At 61.9% G+C, this 26,020-nt stretch overlaps 3 protein-coding genes across 3 annotated transcripts; 2 read left to right on the forward strand and 1 right to left on the reverse strand.

Annotated features, from left to right (window-relative positions):
* The first annotated feature begins 3,911 nt into the window (after window positions 1-3,911).
* SEMA4C (semaphorin 4C) lies at window positions 3,912-12,027 on the forward strand. Its single transcript, XM_032712811.1, has 14 exons — window positions 3,912-4,047; window positions 5,409-5,557; window positions 5,642-5,704; window positions 5,801-5,899; window positions 6,394-6,490; window positions 6,573-6,689; window positions 7,365-7,516; window positions 8,140-8,315; window positions 8,393-8,537; window positions 8,811-9,033; window positions 9,112-9,227; window positions 9,312-9,469; window positions 10,010-10,080; window positions 10,158-12,027. Exons 1-14 carry the CDS (start codon window positions 3,921-3,923, stop codon window positions 10,982-10,984), a joined length of 2,520 nt encoding a protein of 839 aa, XP_032568702.1. The 5' UTR covers window positions 3,912-3,920; the 3' UTR covers window positions 10,985-12,027.
* A 1,621-nt stretch (window positions 12,028-13,648) lies between these two features.
* ANKRD39 (ankyrin repeat domain 39) lies at window positions 13,649-15,876 on the forward strand. The gene is made up of 4 exons (XM_032712810.1): window positions 13,649-14,455; window positions 14,607-14,710; window positions 14,869-15,072; window positions 15,537-15,876. Exons 1-4 carry the CDS (start codon window positions 14,323-14,325, stop codon window positions 15,672-15,674), a joined length of 579 nt encoding a protein of 192 aa, XP_032568701.1. The 5' UTR covers window positions 13,649-14,322; the 3' UTR covers window positions 15,675-15,876.
* A 477-nt stretch (window positions 15,877-16,353) lies between these two features.
* On the reverse strand, window positions 16,354-25,121 carry CNNM4 (cyclin and CBS domain divalent metal cation transport mediator 4). Its single transcript, XM_032712800.1, has 7 exons — window positions 23,665-25,121; window positions 20,249-20,392; window positions 19,908-20,045; window positions 19,192-19,361; window positions 18,988-19,087; window positions 18,403-18,581; window positions 16,354-18,264 (listed from the first exon to the last, which is right to left on the reverse strand). The coding sequence occupies exons 1-7, from the start codon at window positions 25,097-25,099 to the stop codon at window positions 18,049-18,051; spliced, it is 2,382 nt and encodes a 793-aa protein (XP_032568691.1). The 5' UTR covers window positions 25,100-25,121; the 3' UTR covers window positions 16,354-18,048.
* Between the last annotated feature and the right edge of the window lie 899 nt (window positions 25,122-26,020).

Here is a 26,020-nt window from a genome sequence, read left to right on the forward strand (position 1 = left end):
CGCGCCGCCGTTTCCGTCTGACCCGGAAAAGCGTCCGCACCCCGGGAGCGCAAGGCCGCGCCCACCCCACTCTGATTGGTTTATCTGCTCGCCCGCCGCGCTCTGACTGGCCAGCAGATGTGTGGGTGGGGCGGAGAGTTTGAAAACGCAGGGGCGGGGCAGGGGCGGGGGCAGCTCTCCGTCCACCGCTTCCTATTGGCTGTTCCCGAGTAAGCCACGCCACCTGCTCCTGGCCCTGCCCCTTTCCGCGGTGAGGGGACGCGTGAGGGCCTCGCGAGATGCTGCCCACCATGCCGGCCCCCCGCCAGCCCCTCTGCTCCTGTCTGTCCTGATCCCGCTGCCACGGCCTGGTGCTGTGTGTCCCGTGGGTGCCCCACGCGTGCCGCGGACGCTGCGCCCTCGTTATCTCTGCCCCGCTAATTAGTGGAGCAGTGCCAATGCCAGCGCCTGGAGTGGTGCCCGCCGGCCATGCTAGCCTGGCCCTGCCCCAGCGGGGACATCACCACGGGGGTTTTGAGGCCCCTCAGTGACACGGCACCTTCCCCCTCCAGTTCCTGTGGGTCTCGCAGCTGTGCCACCACATCCACAGTGCCCACCTGGAGCTCATTGTCCTCCTCCCTCACCCTTGCCCAGGCAGGTACTCCAGGAAAGTATCCTAGGCAGGGACCCTGTAAAGGTATCCTGGGCAGGGATCCTGGGCAAAATACCACAGGCAGAATTCCTGGGCAGGGATCCTGGGAAAGCATCCTGGGCATGTACCCCGGCAAGGCCCCTGGGCAGGGATCCTGGGCAGGTAAACTGGGCAGGTGTCCCAGTCAGGTCCCAGCCAGGCCAAACCCACCCATGCCCACAGTGCTGTGTCCAGTGGGATGCCATCGGCCTGTGCCACCCGTGGGAGGGTGGCAGGAGCTGCCAGGGCCCTGTGCCAGGGCCGGGAGGCGGCTGCTCTAATTCCTTTATTCCAGCCGGTTGTGCAGACACAAAGCAGGCATGGCCCAGCTGCTGGCACTGTCCCCTCGCCACGGGCACCAGGGGCACCAGGGCTGAGGATGGCACCAGGATCATGGCAACAGTGGGTGGCACCAGGGATGGCACTGGGGCCACAGCAGCACTGGGGGTGGCACTGAGCCGACTGTTTCCCATGCAATCCAACCCGATCTGACCCGATCCAAACCTGGCTGAGCAAAGCCAGGTTAAACTGAGCCCAGCCCAGCCAAGCTGAGCTGAGCTGACTGGTTCCAATCTGATCCAACTGGTTGTGATCAGACCTCAGCTGAGCTGAGTAGAGCTTAGCTGAACCAAGCTGGGCTGAGCCAAGTGGTTCCAAACAGACACGACTGGTTCTGATCTGATCCAACAGGTTCTGATCCCACCAGGCCATGATGGGGGTGTTGTGGGACCTGGGCTGAGCCAATGGGTTCCAATACAACCCAACTGGTTCTGATCCGATCTGATCTGGACCAGGTTGAGCTGAGCCCAGCGGAGCTGAGCTGAGCTCACTGGTTCTGGATCCGATCTGACTAGTTCTGATCCAAATTAAACTAAGCCAAACCGAGCTGAGCTGGGCTGAGCCATCTGGTTCCAATACGACCTGACTGGTTCTGAGCTGATTGGTCCTGGGTCCGAAGCGAACCGAGCTGAGCTGGGCTGAGCCAACTGGTTCCAATACGGCCTGACTGGTTCTGATCCGATCCCACCCGAGCGGTTCCGATCTGACCCGACCCGACCCGACCCGCGCCCCCTCCGCGGGGCTCCGCACGTGACGTCACTGCGGGGGCGTGTCCCCGCGGAGCCGCGCGGCGCGCACCCGCCGCCGCCCCTCACGGCCGCTCCCGCCTCAGCCGGGCCCCCCCGGGCCGTCCCTCCCCCCCCTCACCGCCCCTCACGGCCGCTCCCGCCTCGGCCGGGCCCCCCCGGGCCGTCCCTCCCCCACCTCACCGCCCCTCGCAGCCGCCGCCGCCTCCCGCGCCCCCCCGAAGCCCCCCGGGCCCCCCGCCCCTCACGGCCGCTCCCGCCGCCCCCCCGGACCCCCCCGGAGCCGCCGTCGCGCCCCGAGGTGAGTGCGGGCCCCCCCCCGCCGGCCCGGCCCCCCCGCCCCGCCCCGGTATTGTTGTGGCGGAGCCGCGGGGGCGGAGGGAGGAGGGGGAGGCGCTTTGTTCCGCCCGGTACCGGCCATCGGCACCGGCTCCCCCTGCTCGTGGGGGGACCGGGACCCCCCGTCGGTAATGGGAACGTCCCGGGAGCCGTCGGTGCAACGGGAAGCGCCCCCCCCCCCCCCAGTACCGGCAACTGGGGCGCGGGAGGGGCCCTCACCCGCGGGTGCCGTGGGGAACCCCGGGATGGGAACATCGTGGCTGGCGCTGCAAATAGGGACCCCCCAATCTGGGATGGGACCCCTGGGAGGCATCGTCGTGGAGACCCCCCTGGGATGGTACCATTGTGGAGACTCCTTGGGTTGGCACTGCCACAGGGACCCCCTACCCAGGATGAGACCCCACCCGGGATGGCACGGCTGTGAGATCGTGGGACACCAGACTCCCTGTGGGATCCCCAGGTGTACAGCACCAAAACTGGGGCCCCCGGGGCCCCCGTCCTGCCTGTTGCACTCTGATGGTGCCTGTCCCCACTTTGGGCACCCTGGCTGTGCCCCTGGCACCCCAGCTTTGCCTGTTGCACCCTGACTGTGCCTGTGGCGCCCCAACTATGCCCATTGCATGCCAACTGTTCCCATGGCACCCTGGCCATGACGAGGGCTCCCCAGCTTTGCCTGTTGTACCCAGCCATGCCTGTGGCACCCCAGCTTTGCCCATGGCACCCTGGCATGCTCAGGGCACCCCTGTTTTGCCCATGTCACCCCAGCTGTGCATGTGGCACCCTGGCCATGACTGTGGTCTGTGGCACCTTTACTATGCTTTTGTCTCCAGAGCCAAGCCCGTTGTACCCTAGATATGCCCATGGCACCCCAGCTTTGCCTGTTGTCCCCCAGTTGTGTCCTTGGCACCCCAGATTTGCCTGTTGCACTCTGCCCATGCCCATGCTGCTGTGGCCATGCCTGTTGCACCTCATCTTTGCCTATGGCATTCCAGATTTGCCTGTTGTACCCTGACCATGCCTGTGGCACCCCAGAGTTGCCCATGGCACCCCAACTGTGCCCACAGCACCCTGGGCATGCCTGTGGCACCCGAGCTTTGCCTGTGGCATCCTGACTGTGCCCATGTCCTGACCCTGCCCAGGACATCCCATCTTTGCCCATGGCACCCTGTCCACACCCGTTACACCCTGTCCATGCCCGTGGCACCTCAATTGTGCCCGTGGCATCCCAGCTTTGCCTGTAGCACCCTGACTGTGCCCATGACACCCCAGCTTTGCCCATGGCAGCCCATCTTTGCCTGTTACACCCCAGCTGTGCCTGTGGCACCCTCAGCCCTCCGCCCTGCCGGGGTGTCCCCCATTCCCATGCCTGTTCCCGGCCTCCCACCCTCCCGGAAATCCTTCCCTGGCGGTGCGGGGGCCCTCCCGGACCCCCCCAACTTCCTGCTTCCCGCCGGGCAGGGCAGAACAATTCCCGGCCGCCGCATCCTGCCCGGCCCGGGGCGCGGGGGGGGGCACTGCGGGGGCACTGGGGGCGCCCCCAGGACACCAGGCAGGGCCTGGGGGTCCGGGGCAGGACGTGGGGTGGGGAGGGGGAGCGGACGGGACGAGTTTCCTGAGCCTCGTCACAGCTGGAGGAGGGGCTGTGGCGGGGGGGCAGAGTCGGGGACCCCCCCAAGGGCGTGGGGGGCCCTCGTGACACCCTTCCCTCAATGCCGCCTTGTCCCCGTGCGGCCCGCGTGACGCTGCTGCCCCGTGGCCCTGACGGGGCCCTGGCGTGGCCGTGTCTCCCCCCAGGGACCCCCTGGTGTCCCCCCCGCCCCAGCGCCATGGCCCCTGGCCGGCCGCTGGCCCTTGCCTTGCTGCTAGCCCTTGCCACCGCTGCTGCTGCCACCGCTGTCACTGCCCCGGGGGCCTCGTGGAGCGCCGTGCCCCGGAGAACTGTCCTCTATGCCGGTGAGTACTGGGTGACACCCTGGGGGGCTCAGGGAGGGAGGGGAAAGGGGGGAAACTAAGGCACAGTGGGTGGGAGTGTTGATTCTGTCCCTTGCTGAGAGCGGGTGACACATTGGTGGTTCAGGCACGAGGCTTTGGCTTGTCCCCCCAAAGCTTGTCAGCATTGTGGGACCCCCCCCAGCTAGTGGAAGAAGAGGAGGGACATGCAGGGACTGCTCCGTGTCCTGGTGCTGTGCCGGTGCCTGGGGTCCCCAGGCCTGTGCTATGTCCCATCCCTCTTCCATGGTCCTTGTACCATCCCTCTGCCATGTCCCCTGTCCCCAGCCCTGTGCCATGTCCCTTGTCCCATCCGTGTCTATGTCCTCCTGCCCTGCCAGCATCCTGAGATTCCATCCTTCTCCCATCCCAGCGCAGTGTCCCTGTGCTGTGCCATCACCCTGTGTCCCCATCTGCTGTGCCCTGTGTCCCTGTCCCCGTGCTGTGCCAGCTCCGATACCCCTGTCCCTTTGCCATGCCCTGTGTCCCCATGTCATGCCCCATTCCCCTGTCCCCGTGGGGTGGCAGTGCCCTGTGTCCTCTATCCCTGTTCTGTGCCAGTGTCCCTGTGCTGTGTCCCCTGTCCCCCTGCCTGTCACTCCTGTCCCCTTTGCTGTGTTCCCTGTCTGCACTCCTGCAACTCCCACCTTTCTGCCGTGCCACTGTCCCCATGCAGACCCCATCCCCTGTCCCCTCTCCCCACACCCAGGACCCCCACCCTTCTGCCCTTCTACTGTGTCCCTGTGCCGTCCCCGTGCCGTCCCCGTGCCTCCCCCGTGCCGTGCCATCCCAACATCCCCGTCCCCACCCGGGGGCCCTGGTGCTGCCCCATCAATGGGCCCTTTCTGCAGGGTCCGGGGGTGGCTGGGGGGCACAAGGGGGGGGCCAGGGGGGCCGCAGGGTCTCTGCAAAGGCCACTGTGTTCGCCCGGCGCCGTCCGTGTGGGTGACAAAGAGCCCTTTGTGTGCCACAGGGCCAGGGGGCTCGGGGGGGTTCTAGTGGGTGAGGGGGGTTTTGTGGATGCACCCACCCAGGGCATGGGGTCCTTGCAGGGCTGGGGGGCTCTGGGGGGTTTCCAGTGGTGGGGGGGGGGCTGTGGGTGCACCCAGCCGGGGTGGGGGTCCCTGCAGGGCTGGGCGGTTCTGGGGGAATTCTGGTGGGGGATGGTGGTTCTGCAGGTTCACCCACCCGGGGTGGGGGTCCCCATGGGGCTGGGGGAGTTTAGGGGTGTTCCAGTGGGTGGGGTGGTTGTATGGGTGCACCCGCCTGGGGTGGGATCCCTGCGGGACTGGGGTGTTCCAGCCCGGTGTCCTGTGTCCTCGCAGAGCTGCGGGATGCAGCCAAGCGCTTCTCCCACGGGGGGGTCTCACACTACCTGACGCTGACGCTGGACGAGGCCGAGGGGCTGCTCTACGTGGGGGCTCGGGAGGCCCTGTTCGCCCTGGCCACCGGCACCGTGGAGCTCAAGGCAGCGGTGAGGCCCCGGAACTCTCAGAAGGAGGGGAGGTTTTGGGGGGAGTGTGAGATTCCAACCCACTCACCTGTTCTGCACCCCCAGATCTCCTGGGAAGCCCCGGTGGAGAAGAAGGCTGAGTGTGTGCAGAAGGGCAAGAACAACCAGGTGGGTGCTGTGAGTGCAGTGGGGGGGTTTGGGGCACTCTGGGGTGGCCCCCCCTGTGAGGACACCCCATTAATGTTCCCTCTGTCACCCCCCCAGACCGACTGCTTCAACTACGTGCGGTTCCTGCAGAGCTACAACAGCTCCCACCTCTATGCCTGTGGCACCTACGCCTTCCAGCCCAAGTGCACCTACATCGTGAGTGGGGGGGGGGGGGCAACACCTGGTTAGGCCCCAGTGCACCCCTGTACCCCGAGATGAGGCCCAAGAGCATCACTGAGGGGTGTTCCTCTTGCCAGGGGCAGCATTCAGGGGTGCCCCTGTGGGCAGGGGGGTGTCTTATGCCCATGAGGTAGGTTTGGGGAGGGTCTCCTGTGCCCTTGGAGTGCTGTTGGCGTGTCCCTGTGCCCAAAGGAGTCATCTGGGGCGTATCCCTGTCCACAGGGGTGGTATTCACTCCCCTGTGGGCAGGGGAGTGTCTTGTGCCTGTAAGTAGGGGGGGTTTGGGGGCGTCTTCTTTGCCCTTGGAGTGTTGTTGGGATGTCCCTGTCCACAGAAGGGTCATCCAGGGGTGTCACTGTGCCCAGGAGGTTCATCTGGGGTCATATCCCTGTGCCTGGGGCCTGTCTGGGCATTGGGGGACATGAATTGAGCAGGGGGTCGGGACCCCCACCTACTCCTGTGCCCCCCAGGAACTGTCCGGATTCACCCTGGACCAAGTGGCATTTGAGGACGGCAAAGGGAAGTGTCCCTACGACCCCACCAAGGGGCACACTGGCCTCATCGTGGGTAAGTGGCACCGCTGGGCACCTGCTGGGCTCAGGGGGGTGCCCACCGTGCCCCCCACCCCCCTAAAACCCCTCCCTCACAGATGGGGAGCTCTACTCAGCCACCTTCAACAACTTCCTGGGCACGGAGCCTGTCATCCTGCGCAACCTGGGCCCGCACTACTCCATGAAGACGGAGTATCTCACCTCCTGGCTCAATGGTAGGGATGGGGGACACACAGGGAGGGGACAGTGGGGTCAACCATGTCCTGGGGACATCAGGCCCAACATCACCAGCCAGGCAAGGGAGGGGATTGTCCGGCTCTACTCTGACCTGGGGTGGCCTCACTTGCAATATTGGGCAGTTTGGGGGGACAAAATATAAGGAAGATATTGAACCATTAGAGAGTGTCCAAAGGAGGCAACGAAGATGGTGAAGAGCCTTGAGGGGAAACCGTGTGAGGACGCTGAGGGCACGTGGTCTGTTCAGCTGGGGAAGAGAAGACTGAGGGGAGATCTCATTGCAGTTACAGCTTCCTGGGAAGGGGAAGAGGAGTGGCAGGCACTGAGCTCTACTCTGTGGGGACCAGGGACAGGACCCCAGGGAATGGCCTGAAGTTGTGTCAGGGGAGATTTAGGTTGGATATTAGAAGAAGGTTCTTCCCCCAAAAGGGTGGTTGGGCACTGAACAGGCTCCCCAGGGCACTGGTCACAGCCCCAAGGCTGCCAGAGCTTAAGGAGCATTTGGATGATACTCTGGGGCACATGGTGTGACTCTTTGGAATGGGCCTGCACAGGGCCAGGAGTTGGACTCGATAATCCTTGTGGGTCTCTTCCAACTGAGCACATTCTGCCACTCCCCCACCCCCACACAGTGTCACCCCGTGTTTCCCCAGAGCCCCACTTCGTGGCCTCAGCGTTTGTGCAGGAGAGCTCGGGCAGCAGCACCGGTGATGACGACAAGGTGTATTTCTTCTTCAGTGAGCGCGCGGTGGAGTACGACTGCTATGCTGAGCAGGTGGTGGCCCGGGTGGCCAGGGTCTGCAAGGTATGGAGGGGACACCACAGGGACACCAAAAACCGGGATAGGAACTCTCCAAGCAGTTTGTTGGGTTGGAAAGCTGGCATTCCTTTGTTGGGTGCACCCAAATGCACCCCCAGCACCCACTAGAGCAGGGGACGGTCATGGACTGATCCATATTCATCACGTTGTGTAACATATTCATTATATTTCCTGAATAATCTGCTAATTATTTCCGTGGATTTATTTGGATATGCGTAAGGGTCTTTTGAGGGTCTTTGGTGGTCATTTGGGAACATCCCATTCCCCAAATTTCCCTTTGATGGTTCTGGATCTTCTGATGAATCTTTTCTCCTTCTCAAGTACATGGTCAGGTCATGGTGCTCCTTCTCTAATCAGTCTTTGCTCTGACACACAACCCTTGTTCCCAAAACAAAGACATCTAGTACTTATTAATCACTGATATAGGTAATTAAGGCAGCAATAGCTGGCACAAGACTATTAATCACTGATTTAGGGATCAAATACTGTTGTGTTGAAGTTAATTGTCCAACACCTTCCCCCACTGCTGCACAGCCCCTTTGTAACCAGTTTGGTGTCACCGTGGTGGCTGTGCCATGTGGTGACTGTGGCCTTTTCTCTGTGTCCAGGGGGATGTGGGTGGTGCCCGGACGCTCCAGAAGAAGTGGACGACATTCCTGAAGGCCCGTTTGGTGTGTTCAGCCCCGGAGCAGCAGCTCCACTTCAACCGGCTCCAGGCCGTGTTCACCCTGCCCGGGGCTGAGTGGCAGGAAACCACCTTCTTTGGGGTGTTCCAGGCCCACTGGTGAGTCCGGGGGGATGTGGCATGCCAGGGATCCCCAGGATGGAGGGTTCCCGCCCCAACCCCTCCTGTGCCTGCAGGGGGGATGTGGATGTCTCAGCCATCTGCCGGTACCACATCCTGGAGGTGAAGAAGGCATTTGAGGGGCCCTACAAGGAGTACCGGGAGCAGGCGCAGAGGTGGGGCCGTTACTCAGATGAGGTGCCCAGTCCCCGGCCCGGAGCGGTGAGTGGGCACTGGGGACTGGGGCGGAAGGGTGGGATCCATCTGTGTGGCTGAGGGCTCTCAGTGCCCTCCTAAGGGACTGGCTTCTGTCCATGTGCCTGATATTGCTCTCTCTGCCCTCCTAAATGGGCTGGCATCCATCCACATGGCTGATGGTGCCCTCCTAAAGGGGGGTGGGATCCCTCCATGCTCCTAATGGTGCCCTCAGTGCCCTCCTGAGAGGGGCTGGGATCCCTCCCCGCTCCTGACACTGCCCCTATGCCCTCTCCGCAGTGCATCACGGACTGGCACCGGCAGAACGGCTTTGCCAGCTCCCTGGAGCTGCCCGACAACACCCTGAACTTTGCCAAGAAGCACCCACTGATGGACGAGCCGGTGCCGCCGCAGCACGGGCGCCCACTGCTGCTCAAGAAGGACTCCAACTTCACCCAGCTGGTGGTGGATCGCGTGGCTGGGCTGGATGGCACCGTCTATGAGGTGCTTTTCATCGGCACAGGTACCTGGGGCAGCTGGGAGGGCACGGAGGGGACAGTCCATGCTATGGCACAGCCCTGAGCACCTGCCCTGCTCACAGGTGATGGGTGGGTGCACAAGGCGCTGGATTTGGGCACTTCCATCCACCTGGTGGAGGAGCTGCAGGTGTTCGAGCCGGCACAGCCCGTGGAGAGCCTGGTGCTGGCCAGGAGAAAGGTGAGCAGGGCTGCGGGGCCAGGGGTGGCACTGCGGGGACACCTCGGGGCAGGGTCACCTCAGCCCTTTTCCCTGCCCTCGTAGAAGCTGCTCTTCGCCGGCTCCCGTTTCCAGGTGGCCCAGCTACCCCTGGCCGACTGCGGGCGGTACCAGTCGTGCACAGACTGTGTCCTGGCACGGGATCCCTACTGCGCCTGGAGCCGGAACGGCAGCACCTGTGTCCGGATTGATGGGCAGAACGGGTACGGGATGGGCTGGGGGATCCCTCATCCACAGCTTCCTCGTGGGAGGAAGCTCCGTCTCTGTGACTGGTGACAGGACCCTGGAACAGCTGGAGCTGTGTCAGGGGAGGTTTAGGTCAGATATTGAGAAAAGGTTCTTCCCCCAGAGGGTGGCTGGGCACTGAACAGGCTCCCCAGGGCAGTGGTCACAGCCCCAAGGCTGCCAGAGCTCAAGGAGTGTTTGGACAAAGCTCTCAGGGACAGGGTGGATTTTGGGGTGTCCTGTGCAGGGCCAGGAGTTGGACTGGATGATCCTTGTGGGTCCCTTCCAATATTCCATAATTTTAGATTGGGGAATGTTTGGACAGTGCTCTCAGGTGTGGAGATTTGGGGACTGGGGAGGACTTTTGGGGGTGTCCTGTGCAGAGCCAGGAGCTGGACTCATCCTTCTGGGTCCCTCCCAACTCAGGATATTCTGTGATTCTCTGGGTATGGGGCTCCCCTGGGAGGGGGGGGACACCCCGCAAGGACTCCCCCTCACTGCACCCCCTCCTGCCACAGGTCCCACCTGGTGCAGGACGTGCTGAGCTCTGACACTGGCGCCTGCTCCGTCCCTCAGGCAGCCAAACAAGGTGAGCCCCCCGTGAGCCACATGGATCCCCCCATCCTTCTTCCCGCCCTCCCTCCTGACCCCCCTCTCTCCCCACAGGGCCCCTCACCCCCAAGAACGTGACAGTGGTGGCAGGCACCGACCTGGTGCTGACGTGCCGCCTGGGCTCCAACCTGGCACGGGCGCAGTGGACGTTTGAGGGCCGTGCGCTGCCGGCCGAGCAGGCGCTGGTGCTGAGCGACGCGCGGCTGCGGGCGCTGGTGGTGCCGGGCGCTGGTGCCCAGCACAGTGGCACATACCGGTGCCTGGCGGAGGAGCAGGGGGCCCCCTTGGGCACCCAGGAGTACCAGGTGACTGTGCTGGCGGGGCCCGGGGCGCCGCTAGAGGCGCGGGCACCGCTGGAGAGCCTGGGCGTGGTGTGGGTGCTGGCCGTGTGCCTGGGCGCCCTGTGCCTCGTACTGCTGCTCGCTGTGCTCTCGCTGTGGCGGCGCCTGCGTGAGGAGCTGGGCAAGGGTACCAAGGCCATCGAGAGCACCCTGGTGTACCCCATTGAGCTGCCCAAGGAGCCACCCAGCCCTCGCTTCGTGTCCAGCGCCGCCTCCGACTCGGATGAGAAGCTCTGGGACCCCTCCAGCTACTACTACTCGGACGGGTCCCTGAAGATTGTGCCTGGCCACGCCACCTGTCGCAACGGCGGCCCTGGCACCGCTGCCTCGCCACCCGCTGCCATCCCTGGGCAGCCCCTGCACTCGCCCACCCGCATCCACCTGGGCCCCCTGCGCGGCTCCTCGTCCAACGGGTACATCCGGCTGGCACTGGGTGCCGAGGAGCGCCCGCCCTGTGCCGACCTGGCTGAGGAGCTGCGGCGGAAGCTGCAGCAGCGCCAGCCCCTGCCCGACTCCAACCCTGAGGAGTCATCGGTCTGAGCCGGAGGGATTGGCACCACCTACCTCAGGGCCCCACCCCAGACCCCAGGGTGGGCACCCTGGCCTAAGGACCAGCACCGGCACCCAGCTTGGGGCTGTGGGGTGGGCGCTGGCACCTGCCCTGGGGACAGGATTGTTGCCTCAGTGCCAGTACCCGCCTTGGGAACTGATATATTGGCACTGATACTTGCCTTGGGAACAGGATTGCCACCCTGGTACCCTCTTTGGGGACAGGATTGCCACCCTGGTACCCATTTTGGGGACAGGATTGTCACCCCAGCACCTGCTTTGGGGACAGGATTGTCACCCTGGTGCCAGCACCCACCTTGGGGGCAGGATTGTCACCCCAGTGCCAGTACCTATGTTGGGGACTGAGACACTGGCACTGGCACCTGCTTTGGGGACAGGATTGTCACCCCAGCACCTGCTATGAGGACAGGAGTGTCACCCTGGTGCCAACACCCACCTTGGGGGCAGGATTGTCAGCCTGTTTGCCAGTACCTGTGTTAGGGACTGACCCACTGGCACTGGCACCCACCTTGGGGACAGGATTGTCACCTGGTACTTGCCCTGGCAGTGGGATTCCTACCCTGGCACCACCTTGGGGACAGAAGTGTCACCCTGACACTCACCATGGCGTGTTACATTTGGGGTCCTGGTGCCCATCTTGGGCCTCAGAGCCACCCTCGGTCACCACACCCGCCTTCGGTACCATGTCCCACACAAGGGACAGACCTTGGGGACACCCCCCCCCCCGGGCCCATGCCCTGGTGGCCCCAAGATGTTTTTTGGGCTGATTTCTGAACTGATCGGGTTTTTCTTCCTGAGAACTTTTCTATTACCCCCACCCCTGTGTCCCCCTTCCCAGGGCTCTGCCCCCCCCAGCCCTGGCTGTACATCCCCTCCCAACCCCCCGCCTGCTCCCCCTGCACGGTCCCCTCCCGTTTTGTATAACCCCCCCAGTGTAATTTATTTGTTACCAAAATATATTTATTTGCTGTAAATACGTATTTTTATATTAATAATAAAAGGAGTTGAAAATACGAATTCTCTCTGAAAAGTGACACCCGCGGTGGCCGCGGCCAGTGCTGGGGGGGATGCTGGGCCCCCCCCCGGGTGCTGAGCTCATGGAAAAAGGCTCATAAAAGGGCTATAAAAGGGCATCGCGGTGCCGTTCCCAGGCGGGGGGGCCGGGGCTGCCCGTGCCCCCCCCCGGATGCGGGAGGTCAGCACGGGGGGGTCCCCGGGGAGGCTCTGCTGGGAAACCAGGCGGAAGCAGGACCAGGATCCTGGGGAGGGGGGGGGGGGGACTTGGGAACGGGGCCAGGGGTGGCACCAGGGCGTGGGAAGTGGGGCCGAGGGGGCCCTGAGCCCTCCGGGGTGGGAGGGTGAGGACTGGGGGCTCTCGACACCCATTGCTGAGGGGAGGATGGGGGTTTGGGACCCCACAGCCAGGAGGGGACAGGTCTGGAGACCCCCCAAGTATGTGGGGGGTGATTCCTACACCCCCCAAAGTATGGAGGGGTGACCCCTGGGCCCTCCATAATGGGGAGGGGAGACCTGGTACTCCCATAACTGGAGGGGGGGACTCTGAGACCCCCATTGCTGGGTGGGGGGGGTGAGGCTTGGTGACCTCACAGCTGGGACGGGAGAGGCCTGGAGACCTCATAAGTGTATGTCTGTGGTCCTTAAGCCCCCGTAACGCGGAGGGGTGACCCCAGGGTCCCCCATGGAAAGGGGGGCCGGACCCTCCATAACGGGGGGTTTGGTGGCCGCCGAGGGGGGCGGGAGGGGCCGCTGAGCACAGGGCGGGCGCGGGCGCCCCCTGGCGGCGGCTCCGGGGCACTGCGGGGCAGTGGGCCTTTGCCTCGGGGGCGGGGCCGCGCCGCTGCATTCGGCCCTTTCCGTCAATCTTCGGTTTCCGTCAGTCCTCGTTCCTTTCCGTCAATTTCCGATCTTTTCGGTCAATTTCCTGTCCTTTCCGTCAATCCTCGGCCTTTTCCGTCAACTTCCGGTCTTTCCCGTCAATTTCCGGTCTTTCCCGTCAATTTCCGGTCTTTTCCGTTAATTTCCGGTCTTTTCCGTTAATTTCCGGTCTTTTCCGTCAATTTCCGGTCTTTTCCGCCAATTTCCGGCATTTTCCGTCAATTTCCGGTCTTTTCCGTCAATTTCCGGTCTTTTCCGTCAACTTCCGGCCTTTTCCGTCAACTTCCGGCCTTTTCCGTTAATTTCCGGTCCTTTCCGTCAACTTCCGGCCTTTTCCGTTAATTTCCGGTCCTTTCCGTCAACTTCCGGCCTTTTCCGTCAATTTCCGGCCTTTTCCGTCAACTTCCGGCCTTTTCCGTCACCTTTCGGTCCTTTTCGTCAATTTCCGGTCCTTTCCGTCAATTTCCGGTCTTTTCCGTTAATCCTCGGTCTTTTCCGTCAATTTTCGGCCTTTTCCGTTAATCCTCGGTCTTTTCCGTTAATTTCCGGCCTTTTCCGTCAACTTCCGGTCTTTTCCGTCATCTTCCGGCCTTTTCCGTCAACTTCCGGTCTTTTCCGTCATCTTCCGGCCTTTTCCGTCAATTTCCGGTCTTTTCCGTTAATTTCCGGTCCTTTCCGTCAATTTCCGTCCTTTTTCGTCAATTTCCGGTTCTTTCCGTTAATTCTCGGTCTTTTCCGTCAATTTCCGGCCTTTTCCGTCAACTTCCGGTCTTTTCCGTCATCTTCCGGCCTTTTCCGTCAATTTCCGGTCTTTTCCGTTAATTTCCGGTCCTTTCCGTCAATTTCCGGCCTTTTTCGTCAATTTCCGGTCCTTTCCGTTAATCCTCGGTCTTTTCCGTCAATTTCCGGCCTTTTCCGTCATCTTCCGGCCTTTTCCGTCAATTTCCGGCCTTTTCCGTCAATCATCGGTCTTTTCCGTTAATTTCCGGTCCTTTCCGTCAATTTCCGGCCCTTTCCGTCAATCATCGGTCTTTTCCGTTAATTTCCGGTCCTTTCCGTCAATTTCCGTCCTTTTTCGTCAATTTCCGGTCCTTTCCGTCAATTTCCGATATTTTCCGTTAATCCTCGGTCTTTTCCGTCAATTTCCGGCCTTTTCCGTCAACTTCCGGCCTTTTCCGTCAATTTCCGGTCTTTTCCGTCAACTTCCGGCCTTTTCCGTCAACTTCCGGCCTTTTCCGTCAATTTCCGGTCTTTGCCGTCAACTTTCGGTCTTTTCCGTCAACTTCCGGCCTTTTCCGTCAATTTCCGGTCCTTTCCGTCAATTTTTGGTGTTTTCCGTCAATCTTCGGTCCTTTCCGTCAATCTCCGTCCCCGTCCCAGTCGCTCCCCGGTCTCTCCGGTCCCCCGGCGCCATGGCCGGGGGTCGCCGCTCTCCGCCCGGTCCGTGCTGCCCCGGGCAGGGGGCGATGTCCGATCCTTGCTGCTCGGAGCCGGTGGCCGTGCCCAGCGTACACCAGAGCCTGGCCGAGATGGACTTCGAGCGGGGTTCGGTGGGCCCTGGGGGTACCGGCGGGGTGCGCGGAGGTACCGGTACCGGGAGGGTACGGGGGGGCTCTGGGCAGGAGTACCCGGTACCGGGGGTCCCAGGGCAGCCCCGGAGGTCGGTCCCGGCCTGACCCGGCCCCGCTCCCTGCAGGGATCTGGGCGGCCGCGCGGGACGGGGACGAGCCGCGGGTACTGCGGCTGCTGGAGCGGCGCGGGGACCCCGGAGAGCCCGACCGGGCGGGGTACACGGCACTGGTACGGGGGTCTAGGGGTCCGGGGGGGCACACGGCCCTGCTACGGTGGGCACGGGGGATGGCACGGGGGGCTCAACCTGGCGGGTACACGGCCCCGGTATGGGGGTCCCGGGGGTCCCGGCCCCCCTGCCCACTCTCTTTCCCCCTCCTCCCCTCAAGCACTACGCCAGCCGGAACGGGCACCTGGGGGTGTGCCGGGTGCTGCTGGAGCGGGGGGCTCCCTGCGACGCCCGGACCCCCGGTGGGGCCACCCCCCTGCACCGCGCCTGCTACTGCGGCCACCTCGCCGTGAGCCGCCTCCTGCTCCAGCACGGGGCCGACCCCGCGGCCACCGACGGCGACGGGCGGACCCCCCTACACAAGGTTGGGAGGCACGGGGGGGAACCTTCTGTCCTTGGCACTGAACAAGGTGGAGGGGTTACAGGATGGAGGGACCCCCTGCACAGGGTGGGAGGGGGCAAAGAGGATCCCCCTGTCCCTGGCACTGCACAAGGTCGGTGGGGGGCACAAAGGGGGGGGACCCCCTGCGCAAGGTGGGGGGGCACCGAGAGAGATCCCCTGCACAAGGTGGGGGGAGGATACAGGGGGTCCCCTCTCTCACACAAAGGGGGTGGGGGCACAGGGTCTCCCCTCCCATGGCGTGACCTGCACAAGGTGGTTGGGGGGCACAGGAGTGTTCCACCTGCACAAGGTGGGATCTGGGGGTCCCTTCTCCCCCTCAAGGTGGGTGGGGGGCACGGGGAGGTCCCTTTCTCACCCAAGGTGGGTGGGGAGCCTGGGGGGGGTGTCTCTCTGTCCCTCTGGGGGTCACACGAATGCCCTCCCAGGCAGCCGAGCAGGGGCACCGTGAGCTCTGTGCACTCCTCCTGCGGCTCTGCCCGGCTCTGGCCACACTCCAGGATTCCAGGGGCCGCCTCCCGCGGGATGGGGCCCACCCGGACGTGCGGGACCTGCTGGACACCTGAGGGGACACAGGACACCCGGAGCCACCCCAGTGGGACCTCCAGAGGTGTCTCCAATGGTGCCTGTGGCACCGACTCTGTCCCCTTGTCACCTGTGCCAGAGGCCAGGGTGTGTGTGGGGGTCACACCAGGAGGGAGGTGCAGACCCCCCTCCCACCTTCCAGGGACTTTGTTTCCTAAAAAACCCACTAAAAATGTGGAAAACTGTTGGAACAGTAAATTCCACGGGAGGTGGGAGGGCTCCTGTGCTTCCCCCTGGGGTGGTTGGGAGGGAACAGCAGCTGCTCAAGGGATTCTGGGGGGATCCAGATCCCACTGTGGGGGGAGGCAGAGGCAGGAGGGCTGTGGATGGAACCTTGTCCTTCAGTGGCTGGGCACTGATCCCGCTTATCCAGGATCTCCAACAGCACCTTTTCCTCCCTGACCTCAGAGACGAGTCTCCGCCTTTGTGGGTGCCTAAGTGGGACTTCATGAAATCCTCAAATGGTTTGTGTTGGAAGAGACCTTAAAGCCCATCCAGTCCCACCCCCTGCCACAGGTAGGGACGCCTTCCACTAGATCAGGTTGCTCCAAGCCCCATCCAACCAGGCCTTGGACACTTCCAGGGCTGGGGTGGTGCCCCCAGGATCCCCCTCCCATCACCAGGCCCCTCGCCCCCCGTGAACCACGGCAGAGACCCACGTACAGATATAGACTTTTATTACCCATCTGGCAAAAAATCCCTCAAAAAACCCCCAGGAGATAAAATCCCACAGTTGTTTCACAACCAGGAAGGAGGGGGGGGGGGATTGGGGAGGGGTAGACCCTGCCCTCTCCCCCCTCTGGGCCCTACCCTCCCCAAACATACAAATCAAACCTGAACAATAAATAGGAATTCCCAGGGGAGGGGTTAGGGGTTTGCATAGAGGAAGATTTAATAAAAAAAGGTTTTTTTTGTCCTGGCTTATTATTATTAATTATCATTATTATTAATTATTATTATTCTCTCTAAAAATGTCCCCGCAGAAGGACCTCTAGGAACTGATCGTCAAGACATGATTAACAAAAATAATTAATTAACCTTCTCCCAATAACTTACAGAGTTCAAATCAGGGAACTTGTGCTTTTCTTAGGGGGGGGGTCTCCCCCTTTCCCAAAACTAGGAATAAACCCAGAGGGAGGGGGGTCCCGATGGCTTTGGGGGTCCCCCGGTGCCTTGGGGGACACATGACCCCTCCTGCCTGTACAACTTTGGTCACTAGCGCTGTGTCACCCCAAAAAACCCCACAAAATTGGGATCCTGGTGCCTCTCCCTCCCACTCCCGTACCGACCCCTGACCCCCTTCCCCAAGACCCTGAGACCCACTATGGTGGGGGGAAGGCACCGAAACCCCCCGAGGGGGACCCCGGACTGCTTGTGGTGGGGGGGTCCCAGGGGCTTCAAGCCCATCCCCATGTCCCCGGCCAGCAGGAAAGAGGGTTGGGAATGGGGAGAGGCTGCAGCACAACCAGGGGGTCCCTGACACCAAAAACACCCTAGAGGGGCAGGGACCCCCATCCTGGGGGGGCCTGAGGGGCTGGGACCTCCATCCTGGGGGTCCCAATGTGGTGCAGGAATCCCAAGGGCTCGGGACCCCCATCCCAGGAGGGTGTAGAAGTCCTCAGGGATCTGGGATGCCCATGCTGGGAGTACCACAGTGGTGTAGGAGACCCCGAGGGGCTGAGATTTCCATCCTGGGACCCCCCAAAATGGTGTAGGATTGGGACCCCCATCCCAGGCTGGTGTAGGAGCCCTGAGGGGCCGGGACTCCCATCCCAGGGGATCCTGAAGAGCTGGGATGCCCATCCCAGGGTCCCAACGTGGTGTAGGAGAGCCGAGGGCCCAAGACCCCCATCCCAGACTGGGGAACATCCATCCCATGGGTCCCAATGTAGCACAAGAGCCCTGAGGGGGTGGGATGTCCATCCTGGGGGTCCCAAAGGGTCAGGACACCCATCCTGTGGATCTGAAAGGGCCAGGACATCCATCCCAAGGATCCCAAAGGACCAGCCCATCCATCCCAAGGGTCTTGAAGGGCCAGGATGTCCATTCCGAGGATCCCAAAGGGCAGGAACATCCATCCCCAGGGTCCTACTGTGGCAAACAAGACCCCAATGTCCCTGAGCTGTGTGGGCGGTGCTGGCGGTGTCTTTGGTGCCGCCTCCGCCGCTGCTCCAATCAATCCCATAAAAACGAGCCAGCCTGGAAACAGCAGCAAATTCCAGCTCCTCCATTCTTCACTGTGCTGTTGTCACTTCTCCTGGCTCATATTCCAGTGGCAGCCAATTCCTGCCGGGATGGGGGTCCCTGCACCGGGCACGCCCCGGGCCCTCCGGAGCGCGCCGGCGCTGGCCGGGGTCAGACGTTGTTGTTCTCCGTGGAACTGTGGTTGCTCCGGCGGCCCTGGCAGTTCCTGTCGTTCAGGAGGCTCGTGGTCTCATCTGCGGGGGCCGAAGGCTCTGGTCTCTCCGGATTGTCAGGGCCCGGTCTGGGGGAGTTGTTGCTGTCAGGGGACTGGGGACAACTGTCCATGCGGGAGGCCGTGAGGCCGTTCAGGTACTCCTGGCGTGTGATCTGGGCCAGGGAAAAACAGGGATGACGGAGGGATTCCTGGTGTTTCCCTGTTCCCCTTCTCAGTGTTTCCCTGTCCCCAGTGTTCCCCTGTCCCCATTCCTCCTGATCCTGTCCCCATCCCCACCGTTCTGTGCCCACCTTGACGAACTGGAGGTCGGTCAGTGCCCGGAGGCTGAAATCAGCCACGTACTGGTTCCCAGTCCCGCTGAGCTGGTTGGTGCTGCTGCTCACGGCCGACGAGATGGACTCGGAGCGCTCGTGGTTGCTCAGGGAGGCCGAGCGGGCCAGGCCGCTTCCACGGGATGGGGACCGGAATTCTGGGGGATCAGAGGGGTGAGGTGAGACCCCAGAGCCCCCGGAACTGGGAGGGGACTATGGAGCGCTGGGGAGCGGGCTGGGAGCTCAGCCCAGTCACAAGGGGCCAGGACACACATCCCAGGGCATCCCACAGCTGTCTCAGGGCATCCCAAGGGGGTGTAGGAGACCCAATGGGTCAGGACACCCATCCTAGGACATCCCAAAGTGGTGTAGGAGCCATCTCATCCATGAGGCTCCCTGTGTGGCTGCTCAAGGACCCCAAAGCTGGGGCAGTGGGATTCAGCCCAGGTGTCCCTGAGGGCACACTGCCCAACCCAAGGGGCACCAATGGGGCTCGGAGCCTCCGGCATCTCCCACCTGCAGCCCTATCCCAGGGAGCATCCCGAGGGATCAGGGGCTTCTCACCAGATCCAGGAGGGGGGCTGAGGGCCATCACCCCGTAGTAGGTAAACGGTCCCGCCTCAAACTTCATGCACTCCTTGCCAGCCTCCACCTCCACCTTGCCCTGCCAGACAGAGACATTCCATAATCCACATCCTTAAGGAATGAGACCCCTCTCCTCCCCACAGCATTCCCAGTGGAATGGAGGCCCCCAGGAACCCTCCAAACCTGCAGGATGAGGATGAAGTAGTCAGCAGGCTTGTTCTTGCAGTAGAGGTAGTGCTGGGGGGATTTCTTGTCCTCCTCATTGAACTTAAGCTCCTGGATGACGTCAGAATATCCAAGGAGCCGCAGCAGGATCTTCTCCGACATGAGGGTAGGGCTGAAAAGTGGCACCTCTGGGAGAGGGAAAAGGGGTCACACACGGTTTTTGTCCTTCCAGGGGCAGGTGCAACCTCCCCATCCCTTGGGATGGTGCCTGGGATGGAATGGGTTCCAGCAACAGCTCCCTCCGGGAGAACCCATGGACCCAGCTCCAGGTCCCCAGCAAGGGCATTCCCTTGGGAACAGGATCATCCTGGAGTTGCCCCCCCCCAGAGGTCCCCAGCTTTGGGAATAGGATCATCCTGGAGGTCCCCAGCAAAGCCATCCCCAGCCTTGGGAACAGGATCATCCCAGAGGTCCCCACCCAGATCATCCCAGGGGGACAGGGCCCTGTCAGAGGCAGGTCTGGCATTCCCAAACCTCATCCCTTCCCATTTTGGGGGGGGGAGGGGGAAACAGAGCAAAGGAAAGCAGGACAAGACCCATCATTTCCCCATGAGATGGTTGGAGCAACTCCTTGGAGTCTCCAGGGCCAGAGCTGGCATGGGGGACACGGGGACACACGGAGCCCATCCCGGGTTTCCTTGAGCCACAGGGAGCTCCCCCTTCCCAGAACTCACCAGTCAGGAGGAACCTGTGGGCAGCCAAGAGGAGCTGAGGGGATACCTTGACCTTTTGCTCGCTGACGGGGTCCTTGAAGGCCGAGAAGTCCCTCCTGTTCTTCTGGTTGGTCACGCGCTTCCGGCTGCGGTTGTCGACTGTGGGGGGCAGGAGTCAGCTCTGGGGGGGATGGCAGGACCCCTGGCACGGGGTGGAGGGAGGATCGGTCCAGAGTGGGTGGGAACAGCCCATGGGGGAACAGGAGCAGCCCATGGGGGGACAGGATCTCCCCACAGAGGGGGTCAGGATCTCCCCATGGAAGGACAGGATGATGGGAATGGGGGGAAGCCCCAATACCTACTGTAGGTGTCAGACTCATCCAGGATCTCGGACTTGATGATCTCCTCAATCACATCCTCCAGGGTCACCAGCCCCAGCACCTCGTAGAAGGGATCCCCCTCCCCCTCGTTGTTCACCTTCTGCACAATGGCCAGGTGGGATTTCCCTATGGATAGACAGAGATGTTGGAATGGGAGACACCTCAACACCCTGGGATGTCCCTGGGCCCGGCCCTTCCCTCCCCAGAGCAATAAACCAGTTCAAATCTAGCAATAAACCAGTTCAAATCTAAACATTAAACCAGTTCAAATCTAACAATAAACCAGTTAAAACCTAAACCAGTTCAAATCTAAACAAGCCCTTGGGCCGGGCTTGGCTCCCAGGGTAATGACACTAATTAAGCCCAGGATGGTGATTAAGGCTGGGACTGAGGCACCCTCCAAGCTGAAGTACCTGGGAGCTGCCTTGGGACGTGGGATTGGCCAAGGGTGTCCCAGGGGATGGGATGAGACAAGAGCAACCACGTCACCACCACCACGGCCACCAGGAATTGTGTTTCACCCAGAATTCCTTTCCCAAATTCTTTGGCAGCTCTTCCAGGCTGATCCTATCCCGGAGGAAATGCTCTGGACACCTGGTGTCCACTCGATCCCAGAGCCAAAACACCCCAGGGAACAGAGCCAAGGGCCCTGGCCAGCAGCAGTAATGTCCTTCCAGGTAGGAAAACCTTCCAGTCCTGGATTTAGGGCTCCCCTCATCCCATTCCAGCAGGACTCCAGCTAAATCCCAACCACTGAAAGTGCATCATCCTGCCCCAGCTGCTCCATGGAATGGAGTTTCTCCTGCTTTGTCCCAAAATCCCACAAAACCAGCAGAAAAAATTCCTAGGATGTTTCCACTTCCGCATGGAAAACTGGTATCCTTATCCTGGGGAAACTGGGGCTTGGAGAGGGCAACATTCCCTCCCTGACCTCAGTGCATCCCAAAATAAAGGCACTTTTACCTTCTCAAGGCCTACACGGAGTGTCCCACTTGTGTCCTGCTCTGGCATTATTCCAAACCTGCCCTTCCTGACTCTCTCCACTACTATATTTTAGAGCTACAGGCCCCTCATCACTCAGGGAAAGGGGAATTTTAGGGATGGGCACCACACAGATCACCTTTTTCTCCCCCTCTGGCCACGCTCCTTCCAAAGCTGGAAAAAGGTGGTGCCTGAAGGGGTGGGAATGCCCAAAAATTGTTGTTTGGGTCATTAAACCCCCTTTATGGCCCTGTTTGACGCCTGGGTGGGGCATGCTGGGGACAGGTGACGGGACTGAGGCCGGCCCAGGTGAGTCAGGAGCTGCTCCCTGTGGGATGAGCAGGACAGGGAGCGGCCCCGGTACAGCAAACACAGCCCGGGGAGCCCAAACCCACAGGCAAAGGGCACCTGGATGGGCATCACCAGAGAGTGATGGATACTGGGACCCCCTTTGGGGCTCCCCACAGGAACAGGGAGCTCCCCATGGGGATTCTTGGAATCCTGGAATGGTTGGGAGGGAACTCAAAGGCCATCCAGTGCCATGGGCGGGGACACCTTCCACTCTCCCAGGTTGCTCCAAGCCCTGTCCAACCTGGCCTTGGACACTTCCAGGGATGGGCAGCCACAGCTTCTCTGGGAATTCCATCCCAGCCCCTCCCCTCACAGGGAAGAATTCCTTCCCAATATCCCACCTAAATTCCTCCTTTGTCCTGTCCCTCCATCCTTTACTCAAAGTCCCTCTCCAGGTCTTGGAGCCCCTTTAGACTCTGGAAGGGGCTCTAAGGTCCTCCTGGAGCCTTCTCTTCTCCAGGCTGGACATTCCCAGCTCACCCAGCCTGTCTCCATAGGCAAGTTCCCCACTTAAAAGCCTCACACCAAGACGAGAAAGTTGGGAAGAGGCCAGACATGGATGTGGAAACTGTCACCCCAAGGCCAGTGACTGTGACAACAGGGAGAGTTTTGGCTGCCAAGCCCCACAATTAGCACAACTAGTTAATTATTCCCTCTGGATGCATCTCTCGTGCCTGATCCAGGGGGATGAGGCAGATCCTCACCATGGAGCTGCATCCATGAGGAATGTGTGGGGCTCAGCTCCAAACCAGCCCCACAAATTCCCTTCTCCTGACCCGGCAGTGGAAAAATAAGAGCCCTGGGTGTTATGGGCGGCTTTGAGCCCGGAAGGAACGTGGTTAAATCCCTTAATCAGGATCCAACGAGGGAAAGCCGCTGCCAGGAGTGGGGATAACTCCAGATCCGGCAGCAACTCTGCTCCCATGTCCTGCTTTTTGGAGCTGGAGTGGGGTGGGACAGCCCTGGAGAGCCAGGCTTGGATGTCCCAGCTCCCAAAGCCTCACCCAGGCTCCAGGAGGGATTAGGATCCCCAAATCCGTGCATGATCTCCCAGGAATGCCCTGTGAATCTCCTGGATCTGCTCCTGGTGCTCTGGAAAGTGTAACAGGAGCTGGAGAGTGTGTGGGGTCATGGATGGCCTGGGATGGTGCAGGATCACCCAGCACCGCTGCTCCAGAGCTGGGATCTTCCCTCCATCCTGGCCCCCTGCAGGAGCTGGGCAGGAAGGAGGTCCCTGCCTGGGCTGGAAAGGCCTGGGGAGGGCAAATCCTTCCTGGGAGCTTTGCTGTGCCTGGTGGGTTCATCCCACAGCGAGCTCACATCCCACTCATCCTCCCAATCCCACTTTTTGGTGCCCTGATGCCATGAGTGGGAGGAAGAGCAGGGATAGGAGCCAGGACAGAGCAACCCTCACCATTCCCAAGTGTCAGGAAGAGCCTGGAAGAGGGAGCCAAGCCCAAAATCAGGGACCAGAGTGATTCCCCAGCCGTTATCCAAAAGCCTCCAGGGCTGATAATCAAAAACAAGGAAATGCTCCCAAAGCATTCCTGGAGGCACCACAAAGCTCCAAACCCCTGGAAAGGTGGGTGGTCACCAGGGTTTGGTAACCCCCCAGGAGCCTCATCCCCTCAGGATCACAACCTGGAACAGGGAGCCAAGCCCAAAACCAGGGAGCTGAGTGATTTCCCAGCCTAGTGGGTTCATCCCACTCCTCCTCCTGCTGCTCCCACTTTTTGGTGCCCTGACATTGTGAGTGAGAAGCAGAGCAGGGATAGGAGCTTTCACCATTCCCAGGGTCAGGGAAGAGTGTGGAAGAGGTAGCCAAGCCCAAACCAGGGAGTTGAGAGAATTCCCAAAGGCCTCCAGGGCTGATAATTAAAAACAAGGAGCAAGGAAACACTCCCAAAGCATTCCTGGAGGTAACACCGGGTTTGGTGACCCCCTGTCCATCCCCAGGTGGCCTCAATCCCTCAGGATCACAACCACTCAAACCATGAGGAACCCCAGGGAGGGCAAAACTCCCTGGAATTCTGCCTCCAGCTGGCAGGAACCAGCGACCGCTCTACCTTTTTTGAACTCCTCCAGCATGGCATCGAGCTTGGTGTCATGGAACACAACGTGCACAGGGTGGTTGTAAAACTTGGTGATGGTCTTGAGGGCAGTGCAGTCATCAGGGTCCACGAAGGCCAGGTCCTGCACGTAGAGGATGTCCATGATGTTCGCCCTGTCGCCCTCGTAGACGGGGATCCGGGTGTACCCGCTCTGCATAATCTCGGACATAGTGTTGAAGTCCAGGACGGCATCGCTGCTGATCATAAAGCAGTTGGGCAACGGGGTCATCACGTCCTCCACCGTCTTGGTGCGCAGCTCCAGCGCACCCTGGATCATGTTCAGTTCCTCCTTGACCAGATCATTGAAAGACTCCGTCACCTTCAGCATCTCCAGGAACCTCTCCCGGTTGTAAACGGTGCTGATCTCTTGGCCCAGGATGCAGTCCAGCAGTCTGCTGATGGGGTAGGACAGGGGCAGCGTGAGCAGCATGAAAAACTTGGTCACCAGAATGGTCTTGGCACCCACAGCCAGCCCGTGCCGGGAGCACAACGCCTGGGGAACAATCTCCCCGAGGATCACAATCCCCACGGTCGAGGCCACCACGGCACCTACACCAGAGCCAGTCAGGTCATCCAGAAGGATGGTGAGGGTCGTGTTGACCAACACGTTGCCCAACAGCAGCGAACAGAGCAGGTAGTTTCCTTTCTTCCGTATGGGGCTGATCCTGCGGGCATAGCGCCGCTCCTTCTCCGAGCCGCAGTTCTGCAGGATGCGGAGCTCGATGGGGTCGAGTGCCATCAGCCCCAGGTTCAGCCCGCTGAACATCCCGGACAGCCCCAGCAACGCAGCGATGAGAATCACCTGCAGCCACAGCGGCAGCAGGGACTTCTTCTCTTCCAGGACCACCACCTGCCCATCGGGCCCCTGGTGCGGCAGCCAGGGCTGGTCAGGCCGGCGCTGCGAGCACAGCACGTAGGCCTTGGCCTTCTCGTGCTTGCGCAGGGGCAGCACCCGCAGCCACAGCAGCGCCGAGGTGTCGCGGGGCTCGGTGGGGCCGGGCCGCACCAGCAAGTCCTGCGAGCGCTCCCCGCACGTCTCGTTCACGGCCGGGATGGCATCCGGCCTCAGCTCGGCGAAGGCCACACGCTCCGCGGCTCCCGGGCCCAACCCCAGCCCGTAGAGCCGGAGCAGGGCCTCGCTGCCCTCCGTGAGCCGGATGGGCCCCGGAGCCACCCCGGCCACGGGCTCGGGAGGCTTCGTGCTGCCTTCCAGCCGCAGCCCCAGCACTACGGTGTCGAGAGCGGGCGTGGCGAGGGCGGGCTGCGGCAGGAGGAGGAGAAGGAGGACCGGCGGCAGGAGGAACCCCGTGGGCAGCGGGGCCCCCGCGGAGGGACCGGAGCTCCCGGGGCCGCCCCCGGCAGGGCTCCCGCAGCCGCTGCCGCCCGCCATGTTGGACACTGGCGGGACCGGCGCGAGCAGGGGGCGGACACGGCGCGATGACATCATAGGGGGCGGGACTATCGACACGCCCCATGGGGAGCAAATAGGAAGACCACGCCCATTTTACGGCGTAGTGCAAAAGGACACGCCCCCATAGGAGATCACACAGCTACAAGCCCCGTTCGTGACGCCATGCACATGGACACGCCTCTGCGGGTCAATTATAGGGATACGCCCCCAATGGTGACGTCATGAAGCGCGACACTCTCCCCGGGCAGCAGCGACTCCGGTCACGTACCCTGAGGGAGGAAAGATGCGGGGATAAGCCCCCGCTGTGGCGTCACGAACAGAGGCACGCCCCCTCGGGGAATCGCTAGAGGGACACGCCTCGGTTGAGACGTCCCACACAAGACCACGCCCTCTCGTGGAGTAACTCTCGGTCACGCCCCGAAGACGTCGACCAGTACGCCACGCCCCTGCTCGGGGAGCCACACGACTGACCACGCCCCCCACACGGCACGTGCTCGGTCACGCCCCTGGAATGACGTTTTCGCTCAAACCACGCCCCCGAAGGCGGGAGAAGGGTGGCACTAGAAGCTGCAGTGGGCACTAGGACCTGGAGGGGCGGGGGGCATTAGGACTCGGGATGGGGTGGCACTAGAGCCTGGACGGGGTCACAAGGAGCTGGTGGGAGAATAGCACATGGGAGGGCACTAGGGCCTCTAGGGTGGGGGCACAGGGACCTGGAGGGGAGTGGCACAAGGTTCTGGGGCGAGAGGAACATTAGGACCGGGGAGGGGGGGGGGCACTAGTACCCGGGGCTGCAGGTCCCACAGTACCTCTCGCTCTCAGGCGCCCAGAACTACGTTACCCACCACTGCCCACGCGCCTCCCGCCCTCCCAACTGACAGACAGCCCTTTCCACCAACC

The sequence above is a fragment of the Chiroxiphia lanceolata genome, chromosome 28 (assembly GCF_009829145.1).
Source record: "Chiroxiphia lanceolata isolate bChiLan1 chromosome 28, bChiLan1.pri, whole genome shotgun sequence".
Taxonomy (NCBI): Eukaryota; Metazoa; Chordata; class Aves; order Passeriformes; family Pipridae; genus Chiroxiphia; species Chiroxiphia lanceolata.